Source organism: Xiphophorus couchianus, chromosome 7 (genome assembly GCF_001444195.1).
Source record: "Xiphophorus couchianus chromosome 7, X_couchianus-1.0, whole genome shotgun sequence".
NCBI classification, from domain to species: Eukaryota; Metazoa; Chordata; class Actinopteri; order Cyprinodontiformes; family Poeciliidae; genus Xiphophorus; species Xiphophorus couchianus.
Window position 1 is genome coordinate 17,919,278 of NC_040234.1, and position 24,738 is coordinate 17,944,015.

General features: G+C 37.2%; 4 protein-coding genes across 7 annotated transcripts in view; 2 read left to right on the top strand and 2 right to left on the bottom strand.

Annotated features, from left to right (window-relative positions):
- LOC114147897 (coiled-coil domain-containing protein 148) overlaps nt 1-10,035 on the top strand; it is a 32,362-nt gene extending 22,327 nt beyond the window's left edge. The window contains exons 11-15 of the mRNA XM_028022644.1: nt 5,899-6,039; nt 6,723-6,841; nt 8,928-9,045; nt 9,231-9,365; nt 9,800-10,035. Of these exons, the coding sequence (XP_027878445.1) occupies nt 5,899-6,039; nt 6,723-6,841; nt 8,928-9,045; nt 9,231-9,365; nt 9,800-9,943 (657 nt within the window). The 3' untranslated portion in view covers nt 9,944-10,035. The remainder of the gene's footprint in view (nt 1-5,898; nt 6,040-6,722; nt 6,842-8,927; nt 9,046-9,230; nt 9,366-9,799) is intronic.
- Nucleotides 10,036-11,207: 1,172 nt separating this feature from the next.
- upp2 (uridine phosphorylase 2) lies at nt 11,208-13,655 on the bottom strand. The gene is made up of 7 exons (XM_028022645.1): nt 13,498-13,655; nt 13,299-13,413; nt 13,057-13,215; nt 12,824-12,938; nt 12,518-12,724; nt 12,289-12,435; nt 11,208-11,759 (listed from the first exon to the last, which is right to left on the bottom strand). The coding sequence occupies exons 1-7, from the start codon at nt 13,548-13,550 to the stop codon at nt 11,617-11,619; spliced, it is 939 nt and encodes a 312-aa protein (XP_027878446.1). The 5' UTR covers nt 13,551-13,655; the 3' UTR covers nt 11,208-11,616.
- Nucleotides 13,656-14,829: 1,174 nt separating this feature from the next.
- Nucleotides 14,830-18,540, bottom strand: LOC114147899 (uncharacterized protein C7orf57-like). 4 transcript variants are annotated; one of them, XM_028022649.1, is made up of 8 exons: nt 18,397-18,540; nt 18,159-18,205; nt 17,869-18,033; nt 17,674-17,770; nt 17,385-17,493; nt 17,106-17,182; nt 15,453-15,545; nt 14,830-15,135 (listed from the first exon to the last, which is right to left on the bottom strand). In XM_028022649.1, the coding sequence occupies exons 1-7, from the start codon at nt 18,468-18,470 to the stop codon at nt 15,461-15,463; spliced, it is 654 nt and encodes a 217-aa protein (XP_027878450.1). In that variant the 5' UTR covers nt 18,471-18,540; the 3' UTR covers nt 14,830-15,135; nt 15,453-15,460. The 4 variants fall into 4 exon arrangements, with proteins under 4 accessions (XP_027878450.1, XP_027878448.1, XP_027878449.1 ...); XM_028022647.1 differs by having other exon boundaries at nt 15,438-15,545; nt 17,385-17,496; nt 18,397-18,537; XM_028022648.1 differs by having other exon boundaries at nt 15,433-15,545; nt 17,385-17,496; nt 18,397-18,537.
- A 2,096-nt stretch (nt 18,541-20,636) lies between these two features.
- Nucleotides 20,637-24,738, top strand: part of LOC114148164 (activin receptor type-1) — a 30,400-nt gene continuing 26,298 nt past the window's right edge. The window contains exon 1 of the mRNA XM_028023210.1: nt 20,637-21,013. The gene's annotated coding sequence lies outside the window, so the exon portion shown is untranslated. The remainder of the gene's footprint in view (nt 21,014-24,738) is intronic.

Sequence of the window (24,738 nt, forward strand, 5' to 3'; positions counted from 1 at the left end):
AGCTCATAAAAACATTTTTTTTGTGGCATTGATAGACTGGTTCTGACCTTATTTTAGGTAAGGGAGGGTTTGCTCCCTTATTTTAGGGAGCAAACCTGTCTTATCTTTACAAAGGATAGGTAAAAAATGTCCAGGGAGAAAATTCGGGGTAATTGATTTCTTTACTCCTTGTCACACAAAATCAAAAATGATTCTCTTGAGAATCAAAGAAATATGACCTCCTGGACTCGTAAATGATATTATAAACCTCATCTGCGAGGAGTGGTAATATAACTTTTGTCCTCAGCTATAAATCATACATTGGCAGAGGTAAGGTGAAATGGATAAATACTATAATGAGTAAAAATTCACGCCTGAGACGCAGCTCATTTCATTTCTTTTTTATCAACGAATTCCAGACTCGTCTTTTCATCTCATCAGGCGTTTGTTCTGGGCCATTCTGGCTGCTGTAATTAGCTGGTATTGTTCTTGGTGTTACTCCTCATTCCAGCCTTTTATTATGTCCTTGCTTTCATTTTACCTCCCGCTTATATTTCGCCCCCAGGCGTCTTTGATTGTGTGATTGTGTTTTTCCACACGAGTGGATTAAGCCTGGAGGGATGACAGATTGCTGCAACAGGCTCAGGTGGGAGAAGAGATGAGTGGGCCAGCAGGACAAAAGACTCAACTATCGGATGGGGGGGACATTTTTCATCAAACAAGAGTTTTTATAACAAGATCTCATTTGCCTTCAGAGTACTTTACAAAACAAACAATGTTGTCGTGGATTAAATTATGGCCAGATTATCTATTATTGTGCCCTTCCCCAGTTAATCGGGGTATTCTTTAGGCAAAAATGTCAGCAGTTCCCCTGTCAGTGACTATTAAGTACATTGTTGGAAAAGTCTCAGTCGCGGAGACAGCGCGTGGGCCACAGTGCTTCAGCTGACAACTCTCTGAGGAGTTAATTGCGCATATGTGTATAATTTTCTCTGTTATGGACATTAGAAAAAATTTCTGATAGGGCCAGCTGTGAAACTCTTATTGCATGTTACAGAAAAAAGCTTTCTTTTTTCTCAATTTGGAGACTGACATTATTTCAAGTACTCTAAAGAATTGCATAATATCAGTCTAATCTTCTTTATACTGATCAGGAAAGTAGTCTTAAATGTGAACTGTGTTCTGTTGTGTCCTGTTTGCTATACCCCATATGCTCTGGGGTCGACTCCTGTGTCTGCAGTACTTCCTTAATTCTTCACTTTCTTATAATTTAGAATTTTACTCAGAAGGTGTTGGTAGCTGAAATTTTGATCTGCATTGTAAAGCTAGCATCACTTAGTTGATTTGTTGACAGCACGTCCATGATGTGAATTTCTCACATTCTGAAGGTGCTCTGTTGGTTTAAGTCCTGGTGACTATGGAGCACATTGGAGAACAGTAAATGTATTCTCATGTTCAAGAAACATGATTTATAGAGGCGACATAAAGTCAAAATTTTATCACAATATTTTGTGGTACTATTGTAGTAACAATAAAAAAATGATTGAACTATTAATTAGTGCTTTTCGAGTCAACTGAGATGATCTGAGTTTAGTGACATGGTGCAGTATCTAGCAGGAAGTGGTTATCAAAAGGTGGGTATAGTGTAGTAATAAAGAGATGATAATGGCCAGAAACAACATTTAAATGCTTTCGTGTTGTTTACCCAAAGACTGACCATCCAACTGATTCGGCTGAAATAAAGACACATTAGACAAGGCAATATTTTGCTATTGTTCAATTTTAGCAACCGTTGCCTCAATTTCTTGTTCTTATATGAGATACAGTTTGTTCTTCTGCTGGCTGCTGTGGCCGCGTCTACTTCAAGGTCCAATATGCTGTGTATTCAGAGATGGCATTCTGCACAAGTTAGTAGAACTGAGTCGCCGTCTGAGCTTTTGTTGTCTTTCTGTCATCTCAAACTAGCTCTCTCACTCTCCTGATGCTTTAAAACATCACTAAATACAGTTTATTTATGTACTCAAAAGAGTCATGTAAATAAACTGCATTTACTTACTCAAGAGATTTTAGTTTATTTATAAAACATGTATTTGAAGTGCTATGCAACAGGAGAGAAAGGCAGTTGTTTTTGTCCACATAACTTGCATATTGAAATTTTTTTCAACTCATTCTCTTTTAATCTGGGAATGTGTGCGAACCACAAATTGTTAACTACAGTTTTTATTTTTTATAGATTCAAATCTTGAAACTGATTTTTTTTCTCAGACAGTAGAATTTTTCAGTTTAAAAGAAGTCTACATTATGACACCCAAAACTAAAATCTCCACCGAACAGCTGCAAGTACAAATGTCTGCTGTGCGTATTACACAGTAAGAGGTAGACTAATAAACTGTTTATATGTTCTTCTATTGTTTTTCAATACATTAAAGCAGTTACACATATATTAACATGTCTCTCCTTGTGTTGTTTTAATGTCAGATGAAGATATTTTAATCCAGTTGGTTTTCAAACTCTTCTACAGATGAAATTGAAATTCAGATTTTGGAATGACATTATTCCTGACATGAGCTTGTTCTAGAGAAAAGTACCAAAACTGGTAGGATGTGGTAATTGTTTGCTTTAAAACATCACTAGCAAACAAAGGCTAATAATATATTTCCCCATCTTTCTTCATATGTAAACCATAAAAATAAATAAACAATAAAACTTGTTTACTATTATAAGCCTGTTTACTAGTATAAACAACTATTATAAATTATAAATTATTATGGCAATAAATATCCTTATAAATAAACAGCCAAAAGAAGCATTTCTTTAAAAATGATCAACTATTGGCCTAAAAACAGATGAAAAAACAAAGTTTAATGAAAAACTTTGAAAGAGGTTTCTGAAACATGATGCAAAATATCATTTGAGACAAAATGTAAATAAATAAATGATTCAAGACTTTTGCACAGCACTGTATATATTAATGATTTGTCACTAAATGGCCTGCAGAAGAACTGACAGCTTTTGCATCGCCCACTGACAGAAAATATTTAAGCAAACAGTTACGCTAACAAAGGCTTTCAGCATGCTGCAGAGCTCAGATAAAAACACTATCATTCTTTTGTCATTTTGACATCTCTTCAGTCTTTCTTGTGCTGCCATGAAAAAGGATGGAGTCCCATTTCTATTTAAATTCACAGAAAGCAAGATTCCAGTGACAAATTACTGTACATAATGGTATTTCTCCCTCACCACGTTTGTGTTCCTTAAAATGCCACTTCATCTCTGCCTAAACAATAAGTCAGACTAATGCATTCTGACAGGATGCATCTACGAGATTTTCCAGATACAAATTATTCTGCGAAATGAACTTACTGAGAACAAACTTTTAATGTCTGCTAATACAAATAAAAATATATGTAGATATATTTATTCATCATGTATAAAATAATACATGATGATATACAAATATATCCATGTTATTTCAGTCTGGATCTGAGTACATACTTCTCATATCTGAGACAGATCAGGGATTACCAGCTGATTAAATTGCGGGTGCTTGTATTCTGGAATACAAAATCTAACAGAAAACAAATTATCTTCCATTTAATTTTACATTCAAACCAGCAACCCACCAATTACAGGGCAAACTCCTGCCACCACTGTTACTTTTCAATTTTCTCTGATGTTTCTTGTAATTTTGTTATGTAACCTATTTCATTGAATTATTTTTTTTCATATTATGTTAAATATTTTCAAAGTGGCCTGCGCATGGGTTACCTCGCCTTCCTCTTAATGACCACTGAGTGCCAACTCCCCCTGTGATTCTGACCAGGGTCGAGAGCAAATAGAAAGAAAATGGACTGAATTGTCGTTTTATTGGCTGACCGCCTAGACTGCATTTTACACAGAAGCAACACATTTCTATTTTATCTCTGAAAGATGCATCCCTTCTGCCGTCAGGGGTCTGACATGCATTTAAAATGTTTTAAGAACTTTTCTTTTTTCCCCACAAGGACACAAACATCAGAGGAGAGACATACAAAAGCAGGAGGGGTAGCAAATAAGCCTTTTGCAAACTTATATAAAGACAACTTGCTAGCTTATAAAGGTTTGCATACATACATACACACACACACCCCACACACCCACATATATATGTATATACAGTATATGATAATAAATGATTCATCTTTCTCAACAAAAACTGTCTTAATTTTAGATATAAAATACAGTAGTAACTAACGCCATCTGTCTTTGTTGTAATTTATACTAAAATCAACTCTCAAATTCTTTAGTCACAATCTAGTTATAGATTTTTTAAATTACATTATTTGATTTATAGTTACTTATATACAATAGGTTATTTGCCCGCTTACTTTTAATTACTGACTGTATTTTCCAAGAAATCAAACTTGGAAGACCAGATAATTACTAAGTCTTTCATCACTGCTGAGCAACTTAACTCTGTGATTGGTTTAGTACATTTAATGCTTTGCTTCACTGAGCACCAGAAGACATTGAAATCAATACCATGCCCTTTCACAATCACCAGATTGCAATACAGAAAGCAGGATTACTATTAACTTCACTGTCCGTATAGACATATTACACTGACTAAAAAAAGTATGAGTAGCTTTCTGAATTTGAATTATATTAAAGACAACATTAATCTCCTATATTTTTTTATTCACTAGATTTATCTTCTGCGCCTAAAATGACATATCAAGTTAGATTAAGGACTAAAAGTCCACGTGAGAAAATATTATGATTTCTAAAAAGGAACAGGCTCAACATTGTTAAATAGAAGTGGATTAGAGGCCGGATCGTTTGAAGTCCCCCTCCTAAACACACAGCTGCTGCTTTTATCTCAGCCAGTCCGTCAGGAACGATTGACTTTATGATAACTGCTGGTGCTAATGTGTGTGAGAGCATGTTAATTTTAAGTTCATCCCTTTGGGTATTTCTAAGCTTTCTTCTGATAGATCTGTGAATCCATCTGCCCTGTCAAATGCAACACTTAATACTCAGCAGGCCTCAGACGGGCTGCTGCACAGCAAAGCTGTGCCTTGCTCCTGTAAACAGTGACGCCTCTGTTTGTCTTTTTATACCACAATGAAGAACACAAACTTAACGCCAGACTGTAGGTTTAATGTGACAGTTTGTCACATTTAAATCACAGATAAAAATTATGGGTTGGATTTGAAGTGATGCATTAACACAAAGTAGATATTAACTGTGAGAGTGAAGGCAAATGATTGAATGGTTTTGGATGCCTTTTACAAATTAAATCTGAAATTGTGGTGTGCATTTGCATTGAGCCCCCATTTGTGGATGCCCCTAAGTAAAATCCAGTGCAACCCATTGTCTTCAAAAGAATTTGTACATGGAATGCCTGTTTGTAATTTGATCTCTGTATAAATACAGCGGATCAGTAAACGACTCAGAGGTGTGATAGAGAACATTAGTTCATAAAGACAAAGGTACATAGCTGACTGATCAGAGTTATAGCTGTGGAGAAGAGCTGGTCAGAATTGATAGGAAGATAAAATGCATCTAAATATGGAGCAGTAACAATCTTTTATATGCTTTAGCATGCTCGACTTTGTGTTGGTCTATCACATTACAGCTCAATAAAACATTAAACTTAATGTTTTAATGTGGCAAAATTTAAAAAGGTTTCTATACTTATGAACACTTTTGCAAGGCAGGGTAAGTCACTTACCTCAGCGTTACTCTCTTTACGATGTAGTGCTTTGACAAATCCGGAGGTGATCTCACATAAAGTGTTAAAATCACTTCTGCCATCTCCTTTGGCATCCATTTGGCACTTTGTCAGCTAGTTGTCTGCTCGTTGCTTTTTCAAAGTCACTTCGCATTGATGATAATCTGCTTTTTTTGTTGTTGTTTTTTCCCGGTGTGCATTCATAGCTGCGGCAGTGGCGGGCCCAGCAGGAGGAGGTGGCGAAGCTGGAGGCAGCTATAGCAGCAAGACGTCAAGAGGAAGAAGAGGAGAGACTAAAGCGGGAGCAGGAGAAGGATGCTGCCATGAGATTCCACCAGAAAGAGAAAGTAAAGACTTTATTTATATTTGTGTCCAGGAAAGGTGTTTTTTACTTGCTGCAGCATTTTTTAATCAGTAATGTAGGGCACATGTATCAAAAGTCTTTAAAAGAAACAAAAGTAGTCAGGAGAGCTTTAATGATATACATTACTTATGATGTTGGTATAAGCTTTGTCGGTCTAATTTGATTTGCTTTAAAAAGGATGAACCTGGGTCAATGGAAAAACCCCAAAAGAAAAGTCAATGCAAAAATGGAAATGATGTACACAAAAGAAAACCCTGGATGTTATGAAATTGAAAGCATGTGACATTATCATTACACGGGGTTTTTGATTATCCGTTTTAGTTATTGAACACACAGGTGTGATAACACCAGAACGTGTTTGTTTCTGACTGTTTAATTAACTCCCTCCTCAGGGGTCCGCTATGGGGGGGAACTGGCAACCTGGGATGCTGTCTGATTAATGAGAACCTTCAGGCCTCATTGGATTCCGTATAATTTAGCACAATAGTCAGACAGACCCTGAAATTTCATCTCATTTTCTCGATTTATATTTATCTGATTCCTGCTGCCTCAGTCAATAGGACATGATGATCCTGGGAGTTTTCTGAGAGTCAACTTTGTTGCTGCGTGATTGCTCTTCTTATTAACTTTGTATTGTTTGTCGCGTTTCTTTTTTTATTCTTCCAGCTGAGACTGTTTTATTTAAAGCAGCAGAGGAGGAGGGAGTTGCTGGAACAGAGGGATCAGAAGGCACTCGCAGCTCTTAGGAGCGCCATGGAAGAACAGGCGAGAAGAGACAGGGAGAGGTGAGTGCTGGATAGAGGGACCTTATTTCTTTGTATGTCAGTGTTTTAACAAGTGAAAATACATCCAATGTGGTGTTGATTTTACATATATGTTTTGGCTTTGGCACAGTAGTATATTTACACAAACAGCTGGGGATAGAATAAGGGAGTGATTGATTTATGACGAGGGAGATTTCTGAGATGTTCCAGGAGGAAAATTCACATGTAATAAGAACAAGTTCCAGATCAGTTCAAATACATTGGAAATAAAATAAGGTTCATAGTTCACAACCGGAGCAATTTAATTGAAATACTGAATATGACCAATAATTTTTGAACATGCGTGGGTTCTCTCTGGGTACTCTTAGGTTAGGTTAATGGTTTACACAAGTCAGTGCAGTGTGTCTGCAAGGTTGTTTGGTCTTTGTGTCCATGTGTTGGCCTGCGATGGACCGGGGATGGATCTCGTCTGTCAGTGAATGCTGGGAATAGGCGCCAGCCCCTCCTTCAATCTTGAAAAGATAAACAGATGTAGATAATGGATGGATGGATGATGTTGTGATGTCAATAAGCACACTGATTATACCTACTGATTTAATTCTGCCTTATTCTCATGGCTCCCACAAACTGATTTTTGTTGGTGGTAAAAGTTGTCAATAAAGCTGCCAATGCACATATTTCCTTGCTTTGGCTATCAAAATTGGACAAGGCTTGATGGTGTGCTCTGCTGTTATTTGTCTTATCTCATGGCTGCAATAGATCCAGTTTCCTCAAAATAATTGTGTTTCTGACAATTTCTGTCAGAAACAGAGAAATTGTGTTTCTGACTTTTGAGAAACAATTTCTTTTAACCATAATTAAAGACTAATAGCTCGTCTGTTGGAACAGCACTCATCTGTTTGTTTTAAGCTTCTGTGTCATGTTCCCATCTAACGAAAGGGTAATGTAAACAGTGATTTACTGATTACGTGAGCATGAAGCACAATATTTTCACAACTAATGAAAATACTGATATCAGTGTGAATGATTTAAAGAAGACTGGTGTTTCTTTCAGTTCTATATGATCACCGTCTGTCTATTTGATGCAGTAAAAAAAAACAAAACTGTAAAATTCTTTACCTGCAAAGAAAGCCATATATGAAAACATAAAATAACAGTTACTGCACTTTTTGAGGTTGTTGTACCACAAACATGCTCCAATTTTACAGACATGCTCACACTATTTACATCATTTGTGCATACCACTTGTAAGATATGCTGCTATTGCTTTACTTTGCTGGTTATTTCGATTGGACTTGTAGGATTCTAGATTGAATCAAAGAACTCTTCTGACATGCGAGGGTTTTAAGCTCTCAGTGGCCTTTTGGATCATGTTGCTTTTTGATTCATTGAAGCTATTCATGCTATTTACAGTCAGCATGTTTACAGAGCTTTTGTTCTGGTGTGGATTTGAACAAATCCAAACAAAACAAGTCGGGACACAGAACCAGTTTCCTTCTTGAACTGCATGATGGCCAGACATTCGCATGGAATTTGTACTCTCTTGTAACTTGCAATTGAACATGTAGTTTTCTGGAGCCTAGAAATTGCATCCAAGGAGGAACAAGACTTCTGCATTATTGAATTATTTGGATTTTCCCATAATCACACAAGAAAGCAGTATGTTTCAGGTGTTATCTTACAACAGAAAAGGTTATATTTGATTTAACGGCAGGCAAAAAGAAAATGTTAGGTTATTAAAAGTGTATGTTGCTATCTGGTCTCAGTTATTCTTAACAGGTGTGATGTTTCACAAAATGCACTTCGTTTTGACGTTTTTTGATGTGGCACCGTACGGCGCAAGATGAGGAATAATGTTAAAGCGGCTTCATGATGGAGTAAACCGCAGCTTTTAGACTGCGTTTCGTCAGGAAGAACAAGTGGGGGGGCTGAAAAAGAGATAAAAACAAATAATCTGAGAAGAGCTGCACTCTGGCAGCACCATTAAACCCCACCGCTACCTGCAGGTTTGGTGTGAAATGATGGGTAATGCTGCCTCTGGCTGTGGCCAAGGAACAGAGGTGTCATCCAGGCCTGATGTCCGACAGCCTCTCTCTGCTCCCTTTAGGGTGCTGTTTCGCGCTGATGTGTTGCAGAAACGAATGAGGGAGAGAGAAAAGCAGGAGCTGGAGCAGCTGAGGGAGGAACGAGAGAGGCAGGATCGTCTGGAAGCTCTCAGAAAGCAGGTGAACTATTGGCCGCCCTTAACAGTTTGAGCCACTCAGCTTTGTTCTGTCAGTTCAAATTACTCACAAGGGAAGAACTGGACTCATCCTTACCTGAGCAGAAACATCAGTGCCACCTTTTGGTTGCAAGTGAGAAGACAGTCGTGAGTTACCAACATCAATGTTTTTTTATATCATCGTCTCAGGTTGAGGTGGTGGCAGAGGCCGACCCAGAGAGGATGATGGCAGATACAGAAGCTTGGAGGAGCCGACACTTGAATGAGAAAGAGTTTGAGCTGCAGAGGCCTCTCTACAGTATTAACACGTACACAGACAAACAGGTGAGGAATGATAATATCTACCCTCCACTCACCTTTACCTGTTGTTTAAAAGATGCCAATGACCGGGTGCATTATCATTTGCTTCAATCTGCTTGTTTCCGCTCCCTATATATTGACTTTAGACAATCACTTTTTTCCCCCAGATTTCTTCAGCTACAACCAGTCATTCAGGTTTTGTTTCACTTTAGTTGAGACTGACCCATGCCATCAAAATACACAAAGCAAGTGACAATATTTGCCCTCATATCAACACACAACCAAGATCCCAAGGACACCATGTCAATCAATAAGCTGCAGAGGCTGCTGGATTTGTGGCTTCTTTGTCCCAGTTCAGAGCAAAAAGAGAAAAAAAAAACATAGTTGTATAATTTAGTGGAAAAAGCTGTAAATATGTAATTAATTTACTATATGCTGGTTGTATGTCTGCCTCCCAGATTGTGTCAGATCCAAGAGTCCGAGCTGAGCAGGCTTTCCGAGAAGCTGGAGTACACCAAAACCAGTATGCCAAGGAGGCCCTGTCCCAAATCAAACCTCCTAAACCACCAAGACGAGACACAAAATCCACACTGAAATTCTGACAAGAATTGTGTTTGGCTCATATTGTTTTGTTCCAAGCATTTTTCCTTTTCTCTTTCATTTAAAACGGTAAATAAATTCATGTAGCACTTTTCTTGTTGTACTGATCACTCCAAGTTCTTTACACTGTCACCACATTAACCAGTTAACTTGCACACATTCATACACTGATACGCAGATCAGTAGACAACATGGTACAGGGGGAAGCTGGAATCAAATCCACAATCTTCCTATTGAAATTCACTGAAGCGCACTGAATCGCCACAGATCTTAATAGAGTTAAACAGCGCAGCATATATGTAAACTCAGAATGTTCCCTTTTCATTGTTTGTCATACCTCATCCTGATCTGAGTCATTTAAGAATAACATTGACCAATAGTGAACACGTACACAGCACATGTTCACAAAGACGGTCACTGTTGTAGTAGATAAAAAGTCTGACTAAATACCATAAGATGTATCATCTGCTGTAACTTACTCAATACATTTCAGATGCTGAATATGACAGATATTTTGTTGTCTCATGCCAGTTAAGCTCTTCAACTAATCATATCTTAATATCTTACAGCAGATTTTTTTTATATACCAAGGAGTTTGCTACATGTTCTGATGACTTGTTATTAATGCTGCTTCAACATGCTTTAAGAGTTACAACTGAGCTGCTTTTTTGCAGCTGAAACACTAGTTTATTAGAATTTATAAGCACATATTCATTAGATCAACAAAATAATGTGCATGGCTAAGAATACAGTTTTGCAAGCCATGCATATAAAAAATGTAGCAGTGATTTGAAGTTCATAATGCTAGCCATTAAAAAAATGCTCCTGTCTGATCCCAAATCTGATACTTAATCCCTGGTGTAAACATAAATAAGTAACACTTGATGCTATGTCCAGCCATTGCTGAGGTACTGCCAAAGTTATTATTCCAGTATGAAAAGTGTAGCAATTAATTTAAGACATAAATTCTATTATGAGTAATAAACATCATGTATTGATCTTGCATTGCTACAGTTCACATCTAACAAAGGAATTGATGATGGGTATTTATTTATTGACTGCTTACATAAGTTAATTTTTACAATGACATATGTACAGCATAAACTACTAAATATATCTTGAAAACATACAATATTGTAATTTATTGTCTGTGTTGCTTTATTACAAGAAAGAAAAACAAAAAAAATACAAAGAAATACATTTCAAACCATAGATCACTACTGTCTAAGCTACAGTAAAACCTACGTTTTTTGTTGTTTTTTTTCCTTTTGTTTCAATAAGGTGCTATTTAATTTTCAGTCATTCAGATACAAAATCAAAATGTTTCTCGTCTAAACATAAGATTTTGGAGTCTACTCTATGCATGTCAGCTTTGGTGGCATATATACAGTGGTTCACATTAACATGAAAATGAGCATACACAACACATTATTGTAAAGATTTGTATTACCTTACAAAAATAGTGCATTTAATATGAAAATATGCAACACATACTTAAATGTCTGTAAAAGCAATGTGAAATATTTATTTCAGCTTCATCAAATAAATCATAAAAAAGCATAAATATTTCTGTAATTTAACTATTAACATTAGGTACAGTGTATGTATATACATTATCAACATGATAGCCAAAGCTACATATAGTTTTTTACTGGGGGTTGGGGAGACAGAGTGTTCAGACAACAAGTCCCAAATGTTTCTTGATAAAGTGGGACACCAGGACTTGGGGCCTCTGCTGGTACTCCACCAGAACATCATGAGGGGAGGTGATCTGGTCGCCGTCGAAGCGGTTCAGTAAGGCAACACACACCACAGCCGCTGCAGAAAGAAAGAAAGTGTTAAGTGATGGTACAATACTGTTCCAGTGCCTTATGGTTACTTGCTGCCTCTGTTAAAGATAGAATACTTAGAAGTATTCTTGTAAGGTTTCAATTATTATCCCAGCTGTTTCTCGGCTCTAGATCAACACACATCTCCCTAACTTTCACATTTTGATGAGAAGTGTCTCTGCTGTGATTAATCCAAGCAGTTTAAATATAGTAGTGTAAAATTGTGAAAGGTCCAAATGTTTTTTAACATGCACATGTTTCCCCCCACTGAATAAAAGTACATATTTCTGTGAGATTGTTCTAATGCAATTAAAGATTAATTTATCATAAGGTTGACTCTATATGCTTAGCTAGAAACGCTTATCTTTGTAAAGGATGCTGCATGTTGGAGATTCTTGCTCAGAACGGAAGTGTATTTCTGCCTGTCTTGAAACATCAAATTAGACTAATTGCCTGATGTGTTCACGGCACTTGTACTGGGTCATTCTAATGTTCAACAATTTGTTATAAATAGACACCTTTCAGGCCACAGATTCTGCACATGGCAGCAAAGACGGTGGATTCCATCTCGATATTCCTCACTCCAGCCTCGTAAGCTTTTCTCAGATACTCCAGCTTTTCCTCATGAGAAAAAGAGCAAAGAGCTCCATCGAGTCTGCCTTGACCTGTAGAGATACAGAATATTTCAGTACATGATGAGTCCAAGAGGACTTAGAAGTGAATTATGAATGATGTTTTGCTTAGTACCTTCGTAGAAGTCATGGGTGCACATAGTGTTTCCAATGACGGTTGGAATGTTTTGCGACGAGGAGCATTGCAGAAGCTCGTTGGCAACTCCTTCATCCAGCTCAGTGCTCCGAGTGATAACTTTACCCAGAACAATTTGTTCAAACTGGGGACGGAAAGAGTAGTCCACTGCTTTATCAGTGATCACCACCGTGCCTGGAGCCAGACCTGCAGATGATACATTACAATGGTTTTATAAGATTTTTCTAGATGAAAATCTATATTAAAAAAAAACTGTCGGCAGGAGAAAAAATAATCAGGTCTTACCGACTCCACCAGATGTTCCCAATCGAAACAAGACCACATCACGGCACTGGGCGTGATGAAGCAGCTTAATGAGCTCATGCAGCATGATGGAGATGGAAGGGACACCCATACCATGCTACAAAAAAACCCAAAAAACTCTAAAAACTGCAAATTTCATATTTTAAAAATCTAGCTTTAGAAGTCTGCGATAGTGAGCGCAGTTTACACTGATCTCTGTAAAAATGAATACCTACACTTATGGAAAGCACTGGTCCCACTTTGTACATGCAGTAGCGATCCGTCCCCTCACAGATATCTTTGATATCTTCTGGGATTCCTGGCAGTTTCAGCTCGTGGTGCATAAACTGGGCAAAAGCCTTCATTCGATTCGCACTGCCACCAACACACACAAACTAACAGAGAGGAACCAGTTAATACAGTGAGTTTTGTTTTATGACTGGTAGGCTTTTATTTCTGTAACTAGGCTTTTACAAACCTTAATATCTCCAAACATCTCTGGAAGGTTGTGAGTCTTTGTGCTCAAACTGAAGTGGTACAGAATGTCCTCCTCCATTGTGTCCAAATATGGATTTTTAACTTGAACCTGTTGTCTGAAAGTATTTTACTGCATATTAAAACACAGTCAGGGTCACATCCATTGTACACATAGAATCAATAGAATACAAACCACTCACTTGATGTAGTCATTGTGTTCATTCTCCATACAGTTGAGAAGAATCGGTGCCATTACTATAGGTGATGCTTTGAAATAAAGTCTTAAATGTATTTCCAATTTGCTGTGAAACTATGAAGCACTTGATGTAGCTCTATTTTGAGTAAGAGACAACCCAACAGTGGCGTTGATATAGCCGTCACCCCTGACCTAGCCACTGATTGGTTCAGAAAAGAGGAGTAGCAGCACTTGCGCTTTTACTTAAAGTATCCACCAGCTACACGCAAACGGGAAGTACAGTGATGTTGAAATACTTAACTAAAGCAACAAAAAAAACCTAAACAAACAAAAAAACTGTAAAAGTAACAGGCTGTGACATAAACAGTGAGGTATGAATGAACCCTGACGTTTGTAATGTCTACAATTCAGCCAATCTGAATTCAGAAAATATCTGACGCATTCGGATAAAACCCACAGAGGGAACGTGGAGATAACTTCTGACCCTTACATGCAACAGTTTAACATCAAAACAACAGCATACAGTATATTTAATGTATAACCAGCAACCAAATGGTTCATTCAGATGATAAACACAGGAGATAATTGTTTTCATAATTAGCTCTGATATAATATCTGAGTATCCAGAGATACTCACTTAGCACTTTTTTAAGAATTGTATTATTTCAAACCTACATTAACACAAAACCTTTCATACTTTAGGTTAGATAGAATTGCCAAAATTTTGTGTTTTTGCCAAATATCAAATTAATATAAAGAACTCCTGCAGATGTATTTAAGGCACCACCTCAAACACACCGCTCCTTTGTGTGACATGATGGAAAAACGAGACTTCTACAGGTTCAGTGCATCTATATGCAATTTCTAAATGCATAAAGGTACATTTATTTGTTCAAACAATTATACACAAGTATAAACACCGTGGGAATGTCCAGTCATCATACAGCATATCATCATTAGGAAGGAAATAAAGTTAGTGAGGTAGTGATAAAATGTTTTGATATGAAATTTGTCTCAACCTTAAAAACAAAAGACCTTGCGCAGATACTAGTTGAAGCAAGAGAATGTCACTATTAACAGTGAAACAGTCCTGATATGGTCTGAAAACCCACTCAGCACAGAAGACCAATTATAGTTTACCAAATGCAATCAAGGACAAACACAAATACCTACAATCTAATCCATTTGTGTTTTAAAATTTGTAGAAGTAAACAAAACAGAAAGGAGACTCATCAAAGCTTGTCTTGTTTATAGAAAACTAAGGCAGTCAGGTAAAGAATATGGAAGATCTGGGTGCAAAAGGGTTCATGTTAAAAGCAGAGAAAAAGAATCAGAATAATTTGGAATTTCAACTTTATTTTAGTAATCGTTTACCCATTTTCACATAAGCAGAGAAACTTTAACAAATGCATCTCCGTTACATAACAGATGAAATTAATGAGGCACCACTTACAGGCAAGAATAAATACAGCAATACAGCCATAATTCATCACTTTCACACTTTTACAGATGTTGAACTTAGTAAAATGCTTGATCTCGTTCAGCAGGACAAAGTTGAGAAATTAATGTCAGAAGAAAAGATGGCAACTGTTCTTCTTGAAGTGCATGCATCCTTTTTCTGCACATCTGGCAGTCTTCCAGTCTGTTGACATGGAAATGGAGAAAGAGCAAGAGTCGCTGCATTAATCATTCCCACATAAGTCACTATCATATCTACATAACACTGTCAGGATACTTCATAAATTTCCTAATGGTTCAAACGTTAAAGTTTTAAACAGCAAATTTGTCATTTCATGGTGCTTATTCATAAAGTAGTCACATAAAATCAATGCACTGCTTAACAGCTTGCCTTCATTTTGTTTTATCGCGTTAGAAGTGCATTCTGAGAGCATGATGAAACGAAAATGAAAATGTTTAACAATGATAAAGCAATTGTAACCTTACTGCTGCACATCTTACTGGATGAATCACTGTTGAGGTGTGCTGTCTTCTGCATAGCCAAACCTCAACAGCTTAGTCATGTCAACAGGAGCTGGTTTCTTGTCAAAAGTTCTGAAATAGCAGTGAAAATTATTATTGTTTTAAGTAGATTTTGAAAGCAGTGTAGAGTTTCGTCCATTTTCATTACAAATACTGGCATAAATGTTTACTTGTTTAAGATAAACAGAGTAGAGTTAACATGGGTTAAACATTACACAGTTATGTAACTGTGGGTAAACCCCGACACTGTCTCCCGAGATAAACTCTGGCTACTAATTAAAGAAGTTTTCTTTCAACAAAGCCCACACAATCATCAACTCCCATTTCCAAAATGATCTAATCTTTGTCTTTATCTAGTCACCAAGTAACTAAATGGAGAAAGTTATATAAATAACACATCATCTGAAAAGATTTCACCAGAAAAAGGTAAAAGAAAAACCCAGTTACAAATGGTAAAGGATTCTTACATTTTTCTCTTTTGTTTTGGTTTTCTTTTAGGACCAGACAGAAAGAAGCTGAAACTGATGTAATGTATAGGTTTTGTTTTGATTTTTCTTTTTAAATGTCTTTAAAACTTTCCTTTTGTTATGAATATAGTCCTAACCGTTTTGTCTCTGCAGCGGTGAGCAATGCGTCCTTTTTAGTTTTGACATGTCATTGACATTTTCCCAGAGCTACTGGAATACACAGCTCTGATCAGCTGTAAGCCAAAACAAACAGTTGGACATCCAGACTGTCCTAGAAGCGATTGCACTTTGTCCTGCTGAATTTGACCTGACCTGTGCAAAGTGCCCACGAGCTTTTCTGCTTTGTCATCACAACATGGGAGTTAGTAGAATTTACAAATCTTACGACTTATGCTAAATACTGCTTGATTTAAATGTAGCTCCAAGACATCCTTACAAAAATGTCAGTTGACTATATTAAAAAGACATTAAACATGCCAGTTTAATGCAAATATTTCTGCAAGCAGCAGTCAGAGAATCTTTCTGTACAGTGTTTGAAGTACTCAAAAGGATCCCCCTTTTCCTCCATTTTATCACAACACAACCACAAACAAATCTATTGTGCTGGGATTGTATGCAAAATATCAGAACAAAGTAGTGTAACTCTGGAATTACACATGTAAGTTACAATGCAACAAATGTGAAAAGGTGTAAGACTTATAAAAACAAAAAGGATACAAAATTTAAAAAAAGAAAGTGAAATGCCAATGCACAGTCAATCCCAATCATAATATTATTTTAACAGCTGTGTCAAATGTACCAGCAGCTGGTTAGTATTGCATCAGTAATTATAAATGAGAAATTATCGGGATTAATCAAACTGGAGGCATTCCTATTCAAAACATAAAGCTATTGCTGCCTAACGAGCTCAAAACAGTCATAAAACTTCATTTCAATATCTTGAAGCATAAATTAGAAACATGTAGGCACCTATTAAATCTCAGTGTGGATTCTTAATGTTGCACAGCTATAGCTGAACTTCTTCCTTCTTTTTTATTCTAATAAGTATTGAAGCGCAGTAACTTATCAAAAATAACAGCTCAGTTTGTTTATGGGAGTGTTAGACACTCCTTACACAGACTTCAACAAAGGACAACAGCACCATCTTGTGACCATAGTAACTTACATTCTCTTATACTTGTTGCTCCCATATTGATTGGAAGTCTGCAACTTCTCCATCAGGTTGCAATCAGCATCTGGATCCTAAAAACAGAATAAAGTAAAAGAATATTTATGTTGACAGCATGGCGGAGTGCTGAGTTAAGATAAATAAGAAACAATACTGGGCCAAAAGGTGAGCATATAATGTCACATTGCATCATGAACAGTCACAGTGCTTAGCTTTAAAGTGGTATAAACAAGCTCAATTAGTACAACTTGCCCCATGTGATTAATTACTACACACCTTTTCTTTTCCACTGCTGTCGTCCTCATCTTTCTCCTCCTCTGGTGAAATGTTGTCTGTCCCAAAGGGAGCCTCTAGTGGTGGGTGGGCTCCAGGGCTTTTTTGCTGGCTGCTGTAAATTATCCCCATGGAACAAACAAGAATAGGACACAAAACGTACACAACTTAATGTTATTTTTCAGTTGATACAAATCAAGTTGTTTTTAAAATTGATTCATTCACACTGTAGTTTTTTTTTTTTTTAAATCACAAATTAAACAAGATGTAGCATATGAGATGATTTAAACACCTTGCTGTAGTGGGGTCTCCCGATTCAGTGCAGAACCAGTCTGGAGGTTTGTACGCATTTGGTGTAAAAACATTTATGTCCTCATGCCACAAAAGCCCTGTTAAACCCCAAAAGAGCAAAAATAAGGTGTTCATTTGTGGTAATGAAAAGCGAACAAAAACCACGATTGTAATAAGACAAATGGGATGACTCTACCCTTATGTCCTCCTTGCTTTGCAAGTTTTACGTAGTCAGAATCGCTCTCCAGCACTGCAACTCTTCTCCCTTTGAGCCTCTCCTCGGGTGGGGTGCTAATGGTTGGGGACAGTCCAGGGATCTGGGAGATGTGCCCATCTTGTGTTCTGTACCCTGTTCTGACACCTGTTTGAATGCACACACATAGAAACAGACATACACAGAAAATAGTTACAACAAGTCCATCTCATCGACGTAACCTCAATCCCGCGAATTCAAATGAAGTTTAAAGTATAAACAGTTGTACTTGCCAGATTTCCCTGGTTCATCATAGGTACCAGAGAAAAGTAAGGAATTTCTGGAGAAAATACAAACAAGCCCGACATGTTAGCATCGTAGCCAATCCTAGCATAAACAGTGCAACGTTTAACTCTCTTTGGCAAGAAAAAGTTCGTTTTAACCAAGCCTCGTTGTGAACACAAAACAACACGTAAACTGTTGACAACGTCAGATAAAGTCCACATTCAAGCATAGCTTCGTATCACTTACTCTGAATTCATTGTGCAAGCGGTCAAAAAGCTGTTGCACCCACTCTGTTTGGAAGTTTGTGAACTCGTCTCCATAGAAACGGGTTTCTCTAACAGCTGCTGCTCGGCAATGGAAGCTGCTGATAGAGAACTGTTCACACTCTACCGTATCTTTTTTTTATTTTATTAGACTGCAGTTATAGTTCAGTTCAAAACGGCAACTCGTTTCCCCCTGCGAAAGTGATAAAGAATACGTGCTTTCTTTGAAATCGAAAACGTGTTATTGTTATTCGCTTAGAGAAAAACAGCTGGAGGTTTCAGGGTAGAAAAGACCAGATCACTCAGCGAGACAACAAAAACCAAACTGAGAATAGCGATTAGGGGAACAAGGAACAGATGAGTTTGATTAAGTGACTTAATCAAACTGAAGAAAAGATGTAGGGAAATATGAACTGAGGCAGAGAGGGAGAATGTCTTACCAACTTGGAAAACACAGGATTCAGGAAACTGGGTAAAAAAAATATAAAACTCAAAAACATAGAATGTATAAATAAGTAAGTAAGTAAGTAAGTAAATAAATAAACAAAAACAAACAAACAAACAAAACAGGGAAACAATAGGAACAATGAATTTTAAAAAAGCACTGAGTATTCAGAAAAATAAAACACAAAAATCTACTAATTTACAGCTGTCAGATGTTTACAATCACAAAGATTAAAAAAATGTATAAAAGCACCAAAAGTTATTTTAAAAATATGATCAGGTTTTAGTAAAAACCTAATATTTCTTTTTTGATATTTTGATATTCACATTGCTGCTGAATACATTCTATCGGTTAATTGTCTGAAAAGAAAGAAAGATATATTAAAACTATTTTTTCCAGACATAACAAAATTGATTACAAAACTTTCCAATCAATTTAGACAGACAGGGAAATGTTCAAGCAGAGAGATGTTTTTAAAAGCTACTTGACTCGAATCACCTCTGGTGTCAGGTTTGTGGCCCAGGCAGTTGTTGAAGCATCGAGTTTTTTTTTTTTCTTCAATGTTGTGAACATGCGCAGAGCAGCCAAAGTCCCTTTAAAGCCTGGCTGTCAAGTTGCTTAGCAAGTATTTTAGGGACAGCAAGAATTTCCTCTAGTTTCAGTATAAAATCCAAATTTTGTTGTAATTTTTGTATATTTAAAAAAAATCTTACATTAGTAAGCAACTTCCTATTTGCAATTGGGGTTAGTTCTAATTGTGTACCGTCTGATGAGAGCCTTGGTCTTATTTTTCTTATTTTTCAAATAAATCATTTTTATGGCAACATGTTTTTTGTTGTTGTTTTTCTAAGCACACTTCGATAATTGTTAAAGTAGTGGTTGATGCTTTTCTGCTGGCATCAGTATTTTGCACATCTTAACTTTGTTTTCAAATGCTGAGGAGAAATATGATTCAAAATTACACTTCAATTCTCACATGCAAAATACCTTTTTAAAATTCACATGTATGCAAGTATAAATTGCAATTTTCTTGTATAAAAGGAAATCTTGGAAATAAATAGAAACAGTATTTAACATTAACATAAATGAAACTATGGACTGTTGGCAAACGCACCTTATTTGCTTTTGCGGGTCTTCTTTAAATCTGTCTTTGTTCATCTAGAAAGCCTGGCCGAGATGTTGACGTCGGTGATATGATCTTTGCCTACTATGCTTGTAAGAAGTGATAGTTTGAACATCCTCCTTCTCTCTCTGCTCTTTGGTCTTGCGCTGCTTCCATCATAAAAGCCTCCTTTTCAATTTCTCTGGGATTTGAGGTCAGAGTTCTGGTTATTTCTTAAGCTTTCCAGGTGCTAATCAGCTGTTCATTGTTGTAAAAACAATACTTTGTTGTCACAGTTACACATTGTTGGTAAAAAAAAAAATAAACTAAACTTAAAAAGTAAAAGAAAAAAAATCATTCCAGCTGCACAGCAATCCAAAGTCAGTGCAAATAATTGTCCAAAAAAGTAATGCCTCAATCAGAAACATTATGAACAAAAGCCTACAAACAAAACTAATCAGATCTAAAGTAACAGAGCTACTACAACATGCTGCCACCATTAATGGCAATTCTAAAGAATCTAAAAATATATATATGTTAGTACCTTATTTTTATTGTTCCAATTGTTCTAAGCTTATACGACTTGAACTCCAAAACTGGTGGAAGCGAATTTAGAATTTTATTCTGAAGAGCATTACCGGAAACACATGCGCCACAACTCTGACTTAATGATATTTCCCCCACACATTAGTAAGTCCCTGCAAGGTAACTTCCTCCACCAATCCTGGCTATTTGCCTTAAAACACCGCCGCTGGAGTACGACTCCTGAACCCCCCCGCCGGGGATTGTACCGACTGTGAAGAAGAACCGGGTTGTGAAATGTATCTTATATTGGGTTCTGTTCTCGGAGTCAGCACCTAGTGACTTCGCCAGTTCTTCTTTGTAAATTGCAACCAGCGACCGACGGATGATAATGTTGGCGTCATGAAGACTCCGCTTTCCAGACTTTGGAAAACAAATCGGGTTTTGTCGGTGGATCCTCGGGAGATGGCAGAATAATTGAAACCGTTACCGAATCCTCATTTTGGAGCGTTTTGGAAAAATAACTAGAAGGTAAGTTTAACTATATCGTTTAGAAAATAACGACTACTACAGTGGAAAAGTTTTGTCTGTTTGCTCTTAGAGGTTTCAATGTGTCTCAGCCTTGCTCTGTAAAACCCCCTCCCTTTTTTAGCCACACAAAAATGAACGCTTTCAGTTTTTTTTGTGTGTTATTATTCCAGACTTCCTGAACGCAGCTTAATTACACATGTCACACGTCCAGACATCTTTCTTTTTTATTGTTAAAGTGAATGCCTCAGGCTGATGTTATTCGCTGATAAACTGGGTAGGATGAGCGTCAGGCTCAAAGAATGGAAAATTGTGTCTGCTTTTGCAGCTGCCAGAGATTTTAAGGTTCTCGCTTCCATTTGAAGACTGGATGAGACTGAGGTTTTTTTTGTCATGCAAACTGTATTTCTCAAAGGGTCGTTGTGGTTTGCGTCCCATCATTGCATGTTGAGCGATATTAACATCACAATCTCACTCCTGCAACGAGGGGGGCGCAGCTAAAATCACAGTATGGGCTGAAACCACAAATCCAGTAAAAATCCCCAGGTATGCCTTTAAAAAACAACAACCAAAAACAAAAAACGATAAAGTAACCAGGTTTATTATCTGGCTTTTGGGACAATCTGGTCAAACAGGAAATGGTTTTTGATGCATGCAGAGGCCTGTAGGCTTGCTGATGAGAGGGTGTAAACTTCATTATAAGGGTGTTAAAAATGTCTGAAAACACTCAGCAGATAATTGTCCTGAAGATGTGTGAATGATAATGCATCACGTTTAGGTGTTCCTCTAGTTTCTGCCTCCCTTATGGGTTATGTTCTCTTTAAGTTTGAGCAGAATGTCCTTTTTTTCCTCTGCAACTCAGTTAATTTTGTGGTGACACACCTGAAGGCATTGATCACACTTTAACAGACTCACTCACTCACTAGTCTCTTTGTTAGGGAAACCTCTTTTAATGGTTGATCATGCAAAGAGCTAATGTGCCAATCACCTGGCACTAATGTGAAGCATCAGAGCAACTAGAGTTGAAGACCACTTTGCTGAAGTTTAAACATCTGAATGGAGGCGGAAGAGGGGATTTGAGTCACTTTGAATGTGGTATGCTTGCGGGAGTCAGATGGACTAGTTAATAGTATTTGGAAAAACTGATCTTTTGGAATTTTCATGCACAACCATATCTCATGTTGACAGAAAATGGTCCCAAATTCCTTATTAATGTCAGAAGAAAAATCTCAGACTGATTCTCTATGATAGAAGGGCAACAAAAGCTCAAATCAATCCCTGTTACAACTGGACTGAATTATTGGGTGGAATATTTTGCGGGATGCTATTTTTGATGTAAACTCTGCTTGTGATAATGAATTTGGCCAGATGAATGGACTTACGCTGCCATTTCTGCCCACATCTGATATAGATCTTCTTGCCTGAGGTCTCAAAGCTCAATAAGAATGTTGACGACATTCTTATGATGGCGACACTATTGATATTGTCAAAAATAATTTTCAACAGTAAAACTGTAACATTCTTTACATTGTTGACCAAAACAGCAATGTAAAGACCTAAACAAAATCAAAATACCATCTCTGAACACTTAATATTTTGACCCGTGAATCAGATGGTCTACTGCTGCAAAATATCATTTGGGGCTGTCATCCAAGAAAACAATTCTACAATCTGCACAACATCTCTAAAATGGGACAATAACTGGATGAAATGTTGTTGCCTGGTCTCTGTCTTTGTTATGACAGCACCAATAAGATGGTACAGTCAGAATTAGGTGTAAACAGGAGGAAAATCTGGATCAATCCTACATTGGATCAATGATTCAGGCTCATGGTTTAATGGTTAGGGGGATAGCTACCTCGCACATTTTTGAACAGTCTGACTATTGTCAGGTACTGTATATTCACAGTGTACTCATCTTCTCATGGGTCTTTAGAGCATGATAATGCATCTAGTCAAGAAACCCAATCCATTTCCAACTAGTCTCATAAATATAGCTCCAGGGAACACCACAGTCAAAGATCCTAATCTAATAGAGCACCCATGGGATGTGTTGGAACAAGATATTCACATTATGGATGTGCAGCAGACAAATATGCAGCAACTGCATGATGATATTATGTCAGTATGGATCAAAATCTCAGAGGAAGGTTTCCAACACCTTGTTGAATCAGTGCAATGAAGAATTAAGTCGGTTCTGAAAGCGAAGGGTTCCAGACTATTACTAACAAGGTGTCTCGTAGAAAGCAGATTGTGAGTGTTTTCACATAGCAAAGTGTTTCGCTTTCAAAACGTATATAATTGCCATAACTTAATGTAATTCAGAATCAGTTAGAAGACTAAAAACACCCCCACAAATCATCAGCAGGTAAAAGTACTGAACTTGTAGGAGTCAGTGAAGTAACCGAAGAAGCTTTGGCAGGGTTTAAACATTCAGGTTATTTGTCATAGTCCCAGCTGCCAGTATGAAGTGGCACTTGGCGGTCATGTGTTTGTGTGGTCTGGAGAATGTAACCCCATAGCTGACCAGTCACTTAGATCAGACTTCTTTTCAGTGAGGCACTTCTGTCTTGGACTCTGGCAGACAGTGGTCAGATCAGAAGACGTCAGACAGCCTAGATTGGAGTGTGGTTCAACTTCTTGGTGACCTTTAGTTTTATTTATTTGTATCTCCATTTGGATCAGTTAAGACTAAACGTTTTGCTTAGTTTTACTTTGCAATAGAATCTTCAAACTTCTTATCTTCTGCAACTTGATGTTGTCTCTCTTGAAAAGACAATCTAAATTACCTCATGCTGGTTAGTATTGAGTCAAATAACTATATGACCATTATAATTGATGTATAGTTTTTTGAAGATTTGGAAATTTAGATAAACAACCATCAGACCACAAGCTAAGGCTACACCATTATTGTTGTTCATTAATTAATTCACATTACACAATGAGCATTTTTGAGACTTTTGATGCCTTAATGTCTTTAACACGTTTTTGATCTTAATGCGTACAAAATAATTGTGATTGTTGCCAACCTTCATGCATCTACAGTCTAACTATTTTGTAATGCAGCGCTTTTCGGTTTGATCTAGGAGTCAACAATTGGTTGATCCCACTCCAGTGTTTTAGGGCCTGTGTCCTACGTGTTTTGGATTTGTCCCTGCAGGAGTAATCCAGTTTTGCAGGGGCCTGCTAATAAAGCATTCATCTGATTCAGGTGTGCTTGACGAGGGAAACATCTAAAACATGTGGGACGGTGGCCCTTAAAGGCTAACTTTGAGCACCACAGATATACAGTGTTACATTCCAGTTCAGCAACTGTTGACGATGGACCGGTGTGTGACGTCTCATCTGTAGATATCTGTAGTCTTTGAGTTATAAATTGTTCAGGTATGGATAGAGGTGAACACACTTAACAGGATTTCATTAAAAAAAAACAATGTTCTTATTTTCCTGAGATCTTGTTTGTCTGCTCTGCCTTTAGTGACACATTTTATAATTGAGATTTATCATTTTGACTAAGTATCTTGGTTCCCAGAGCTCATGTGATCTAAGAAATTCCTGAATTTGTTCATTTGACAATAGAGGGACCTCAAGATCACTAGCCTGCATTTTGCAAGTATTGCCGTTAGCAAAAATGGGTCATATCTGTGTCCTTGTTAGGAAAGTTATTTTATATCTAATTACTTGATGAAGAAAGCTATCCATCACTTAAATTGTTTAGAGATTTGTGA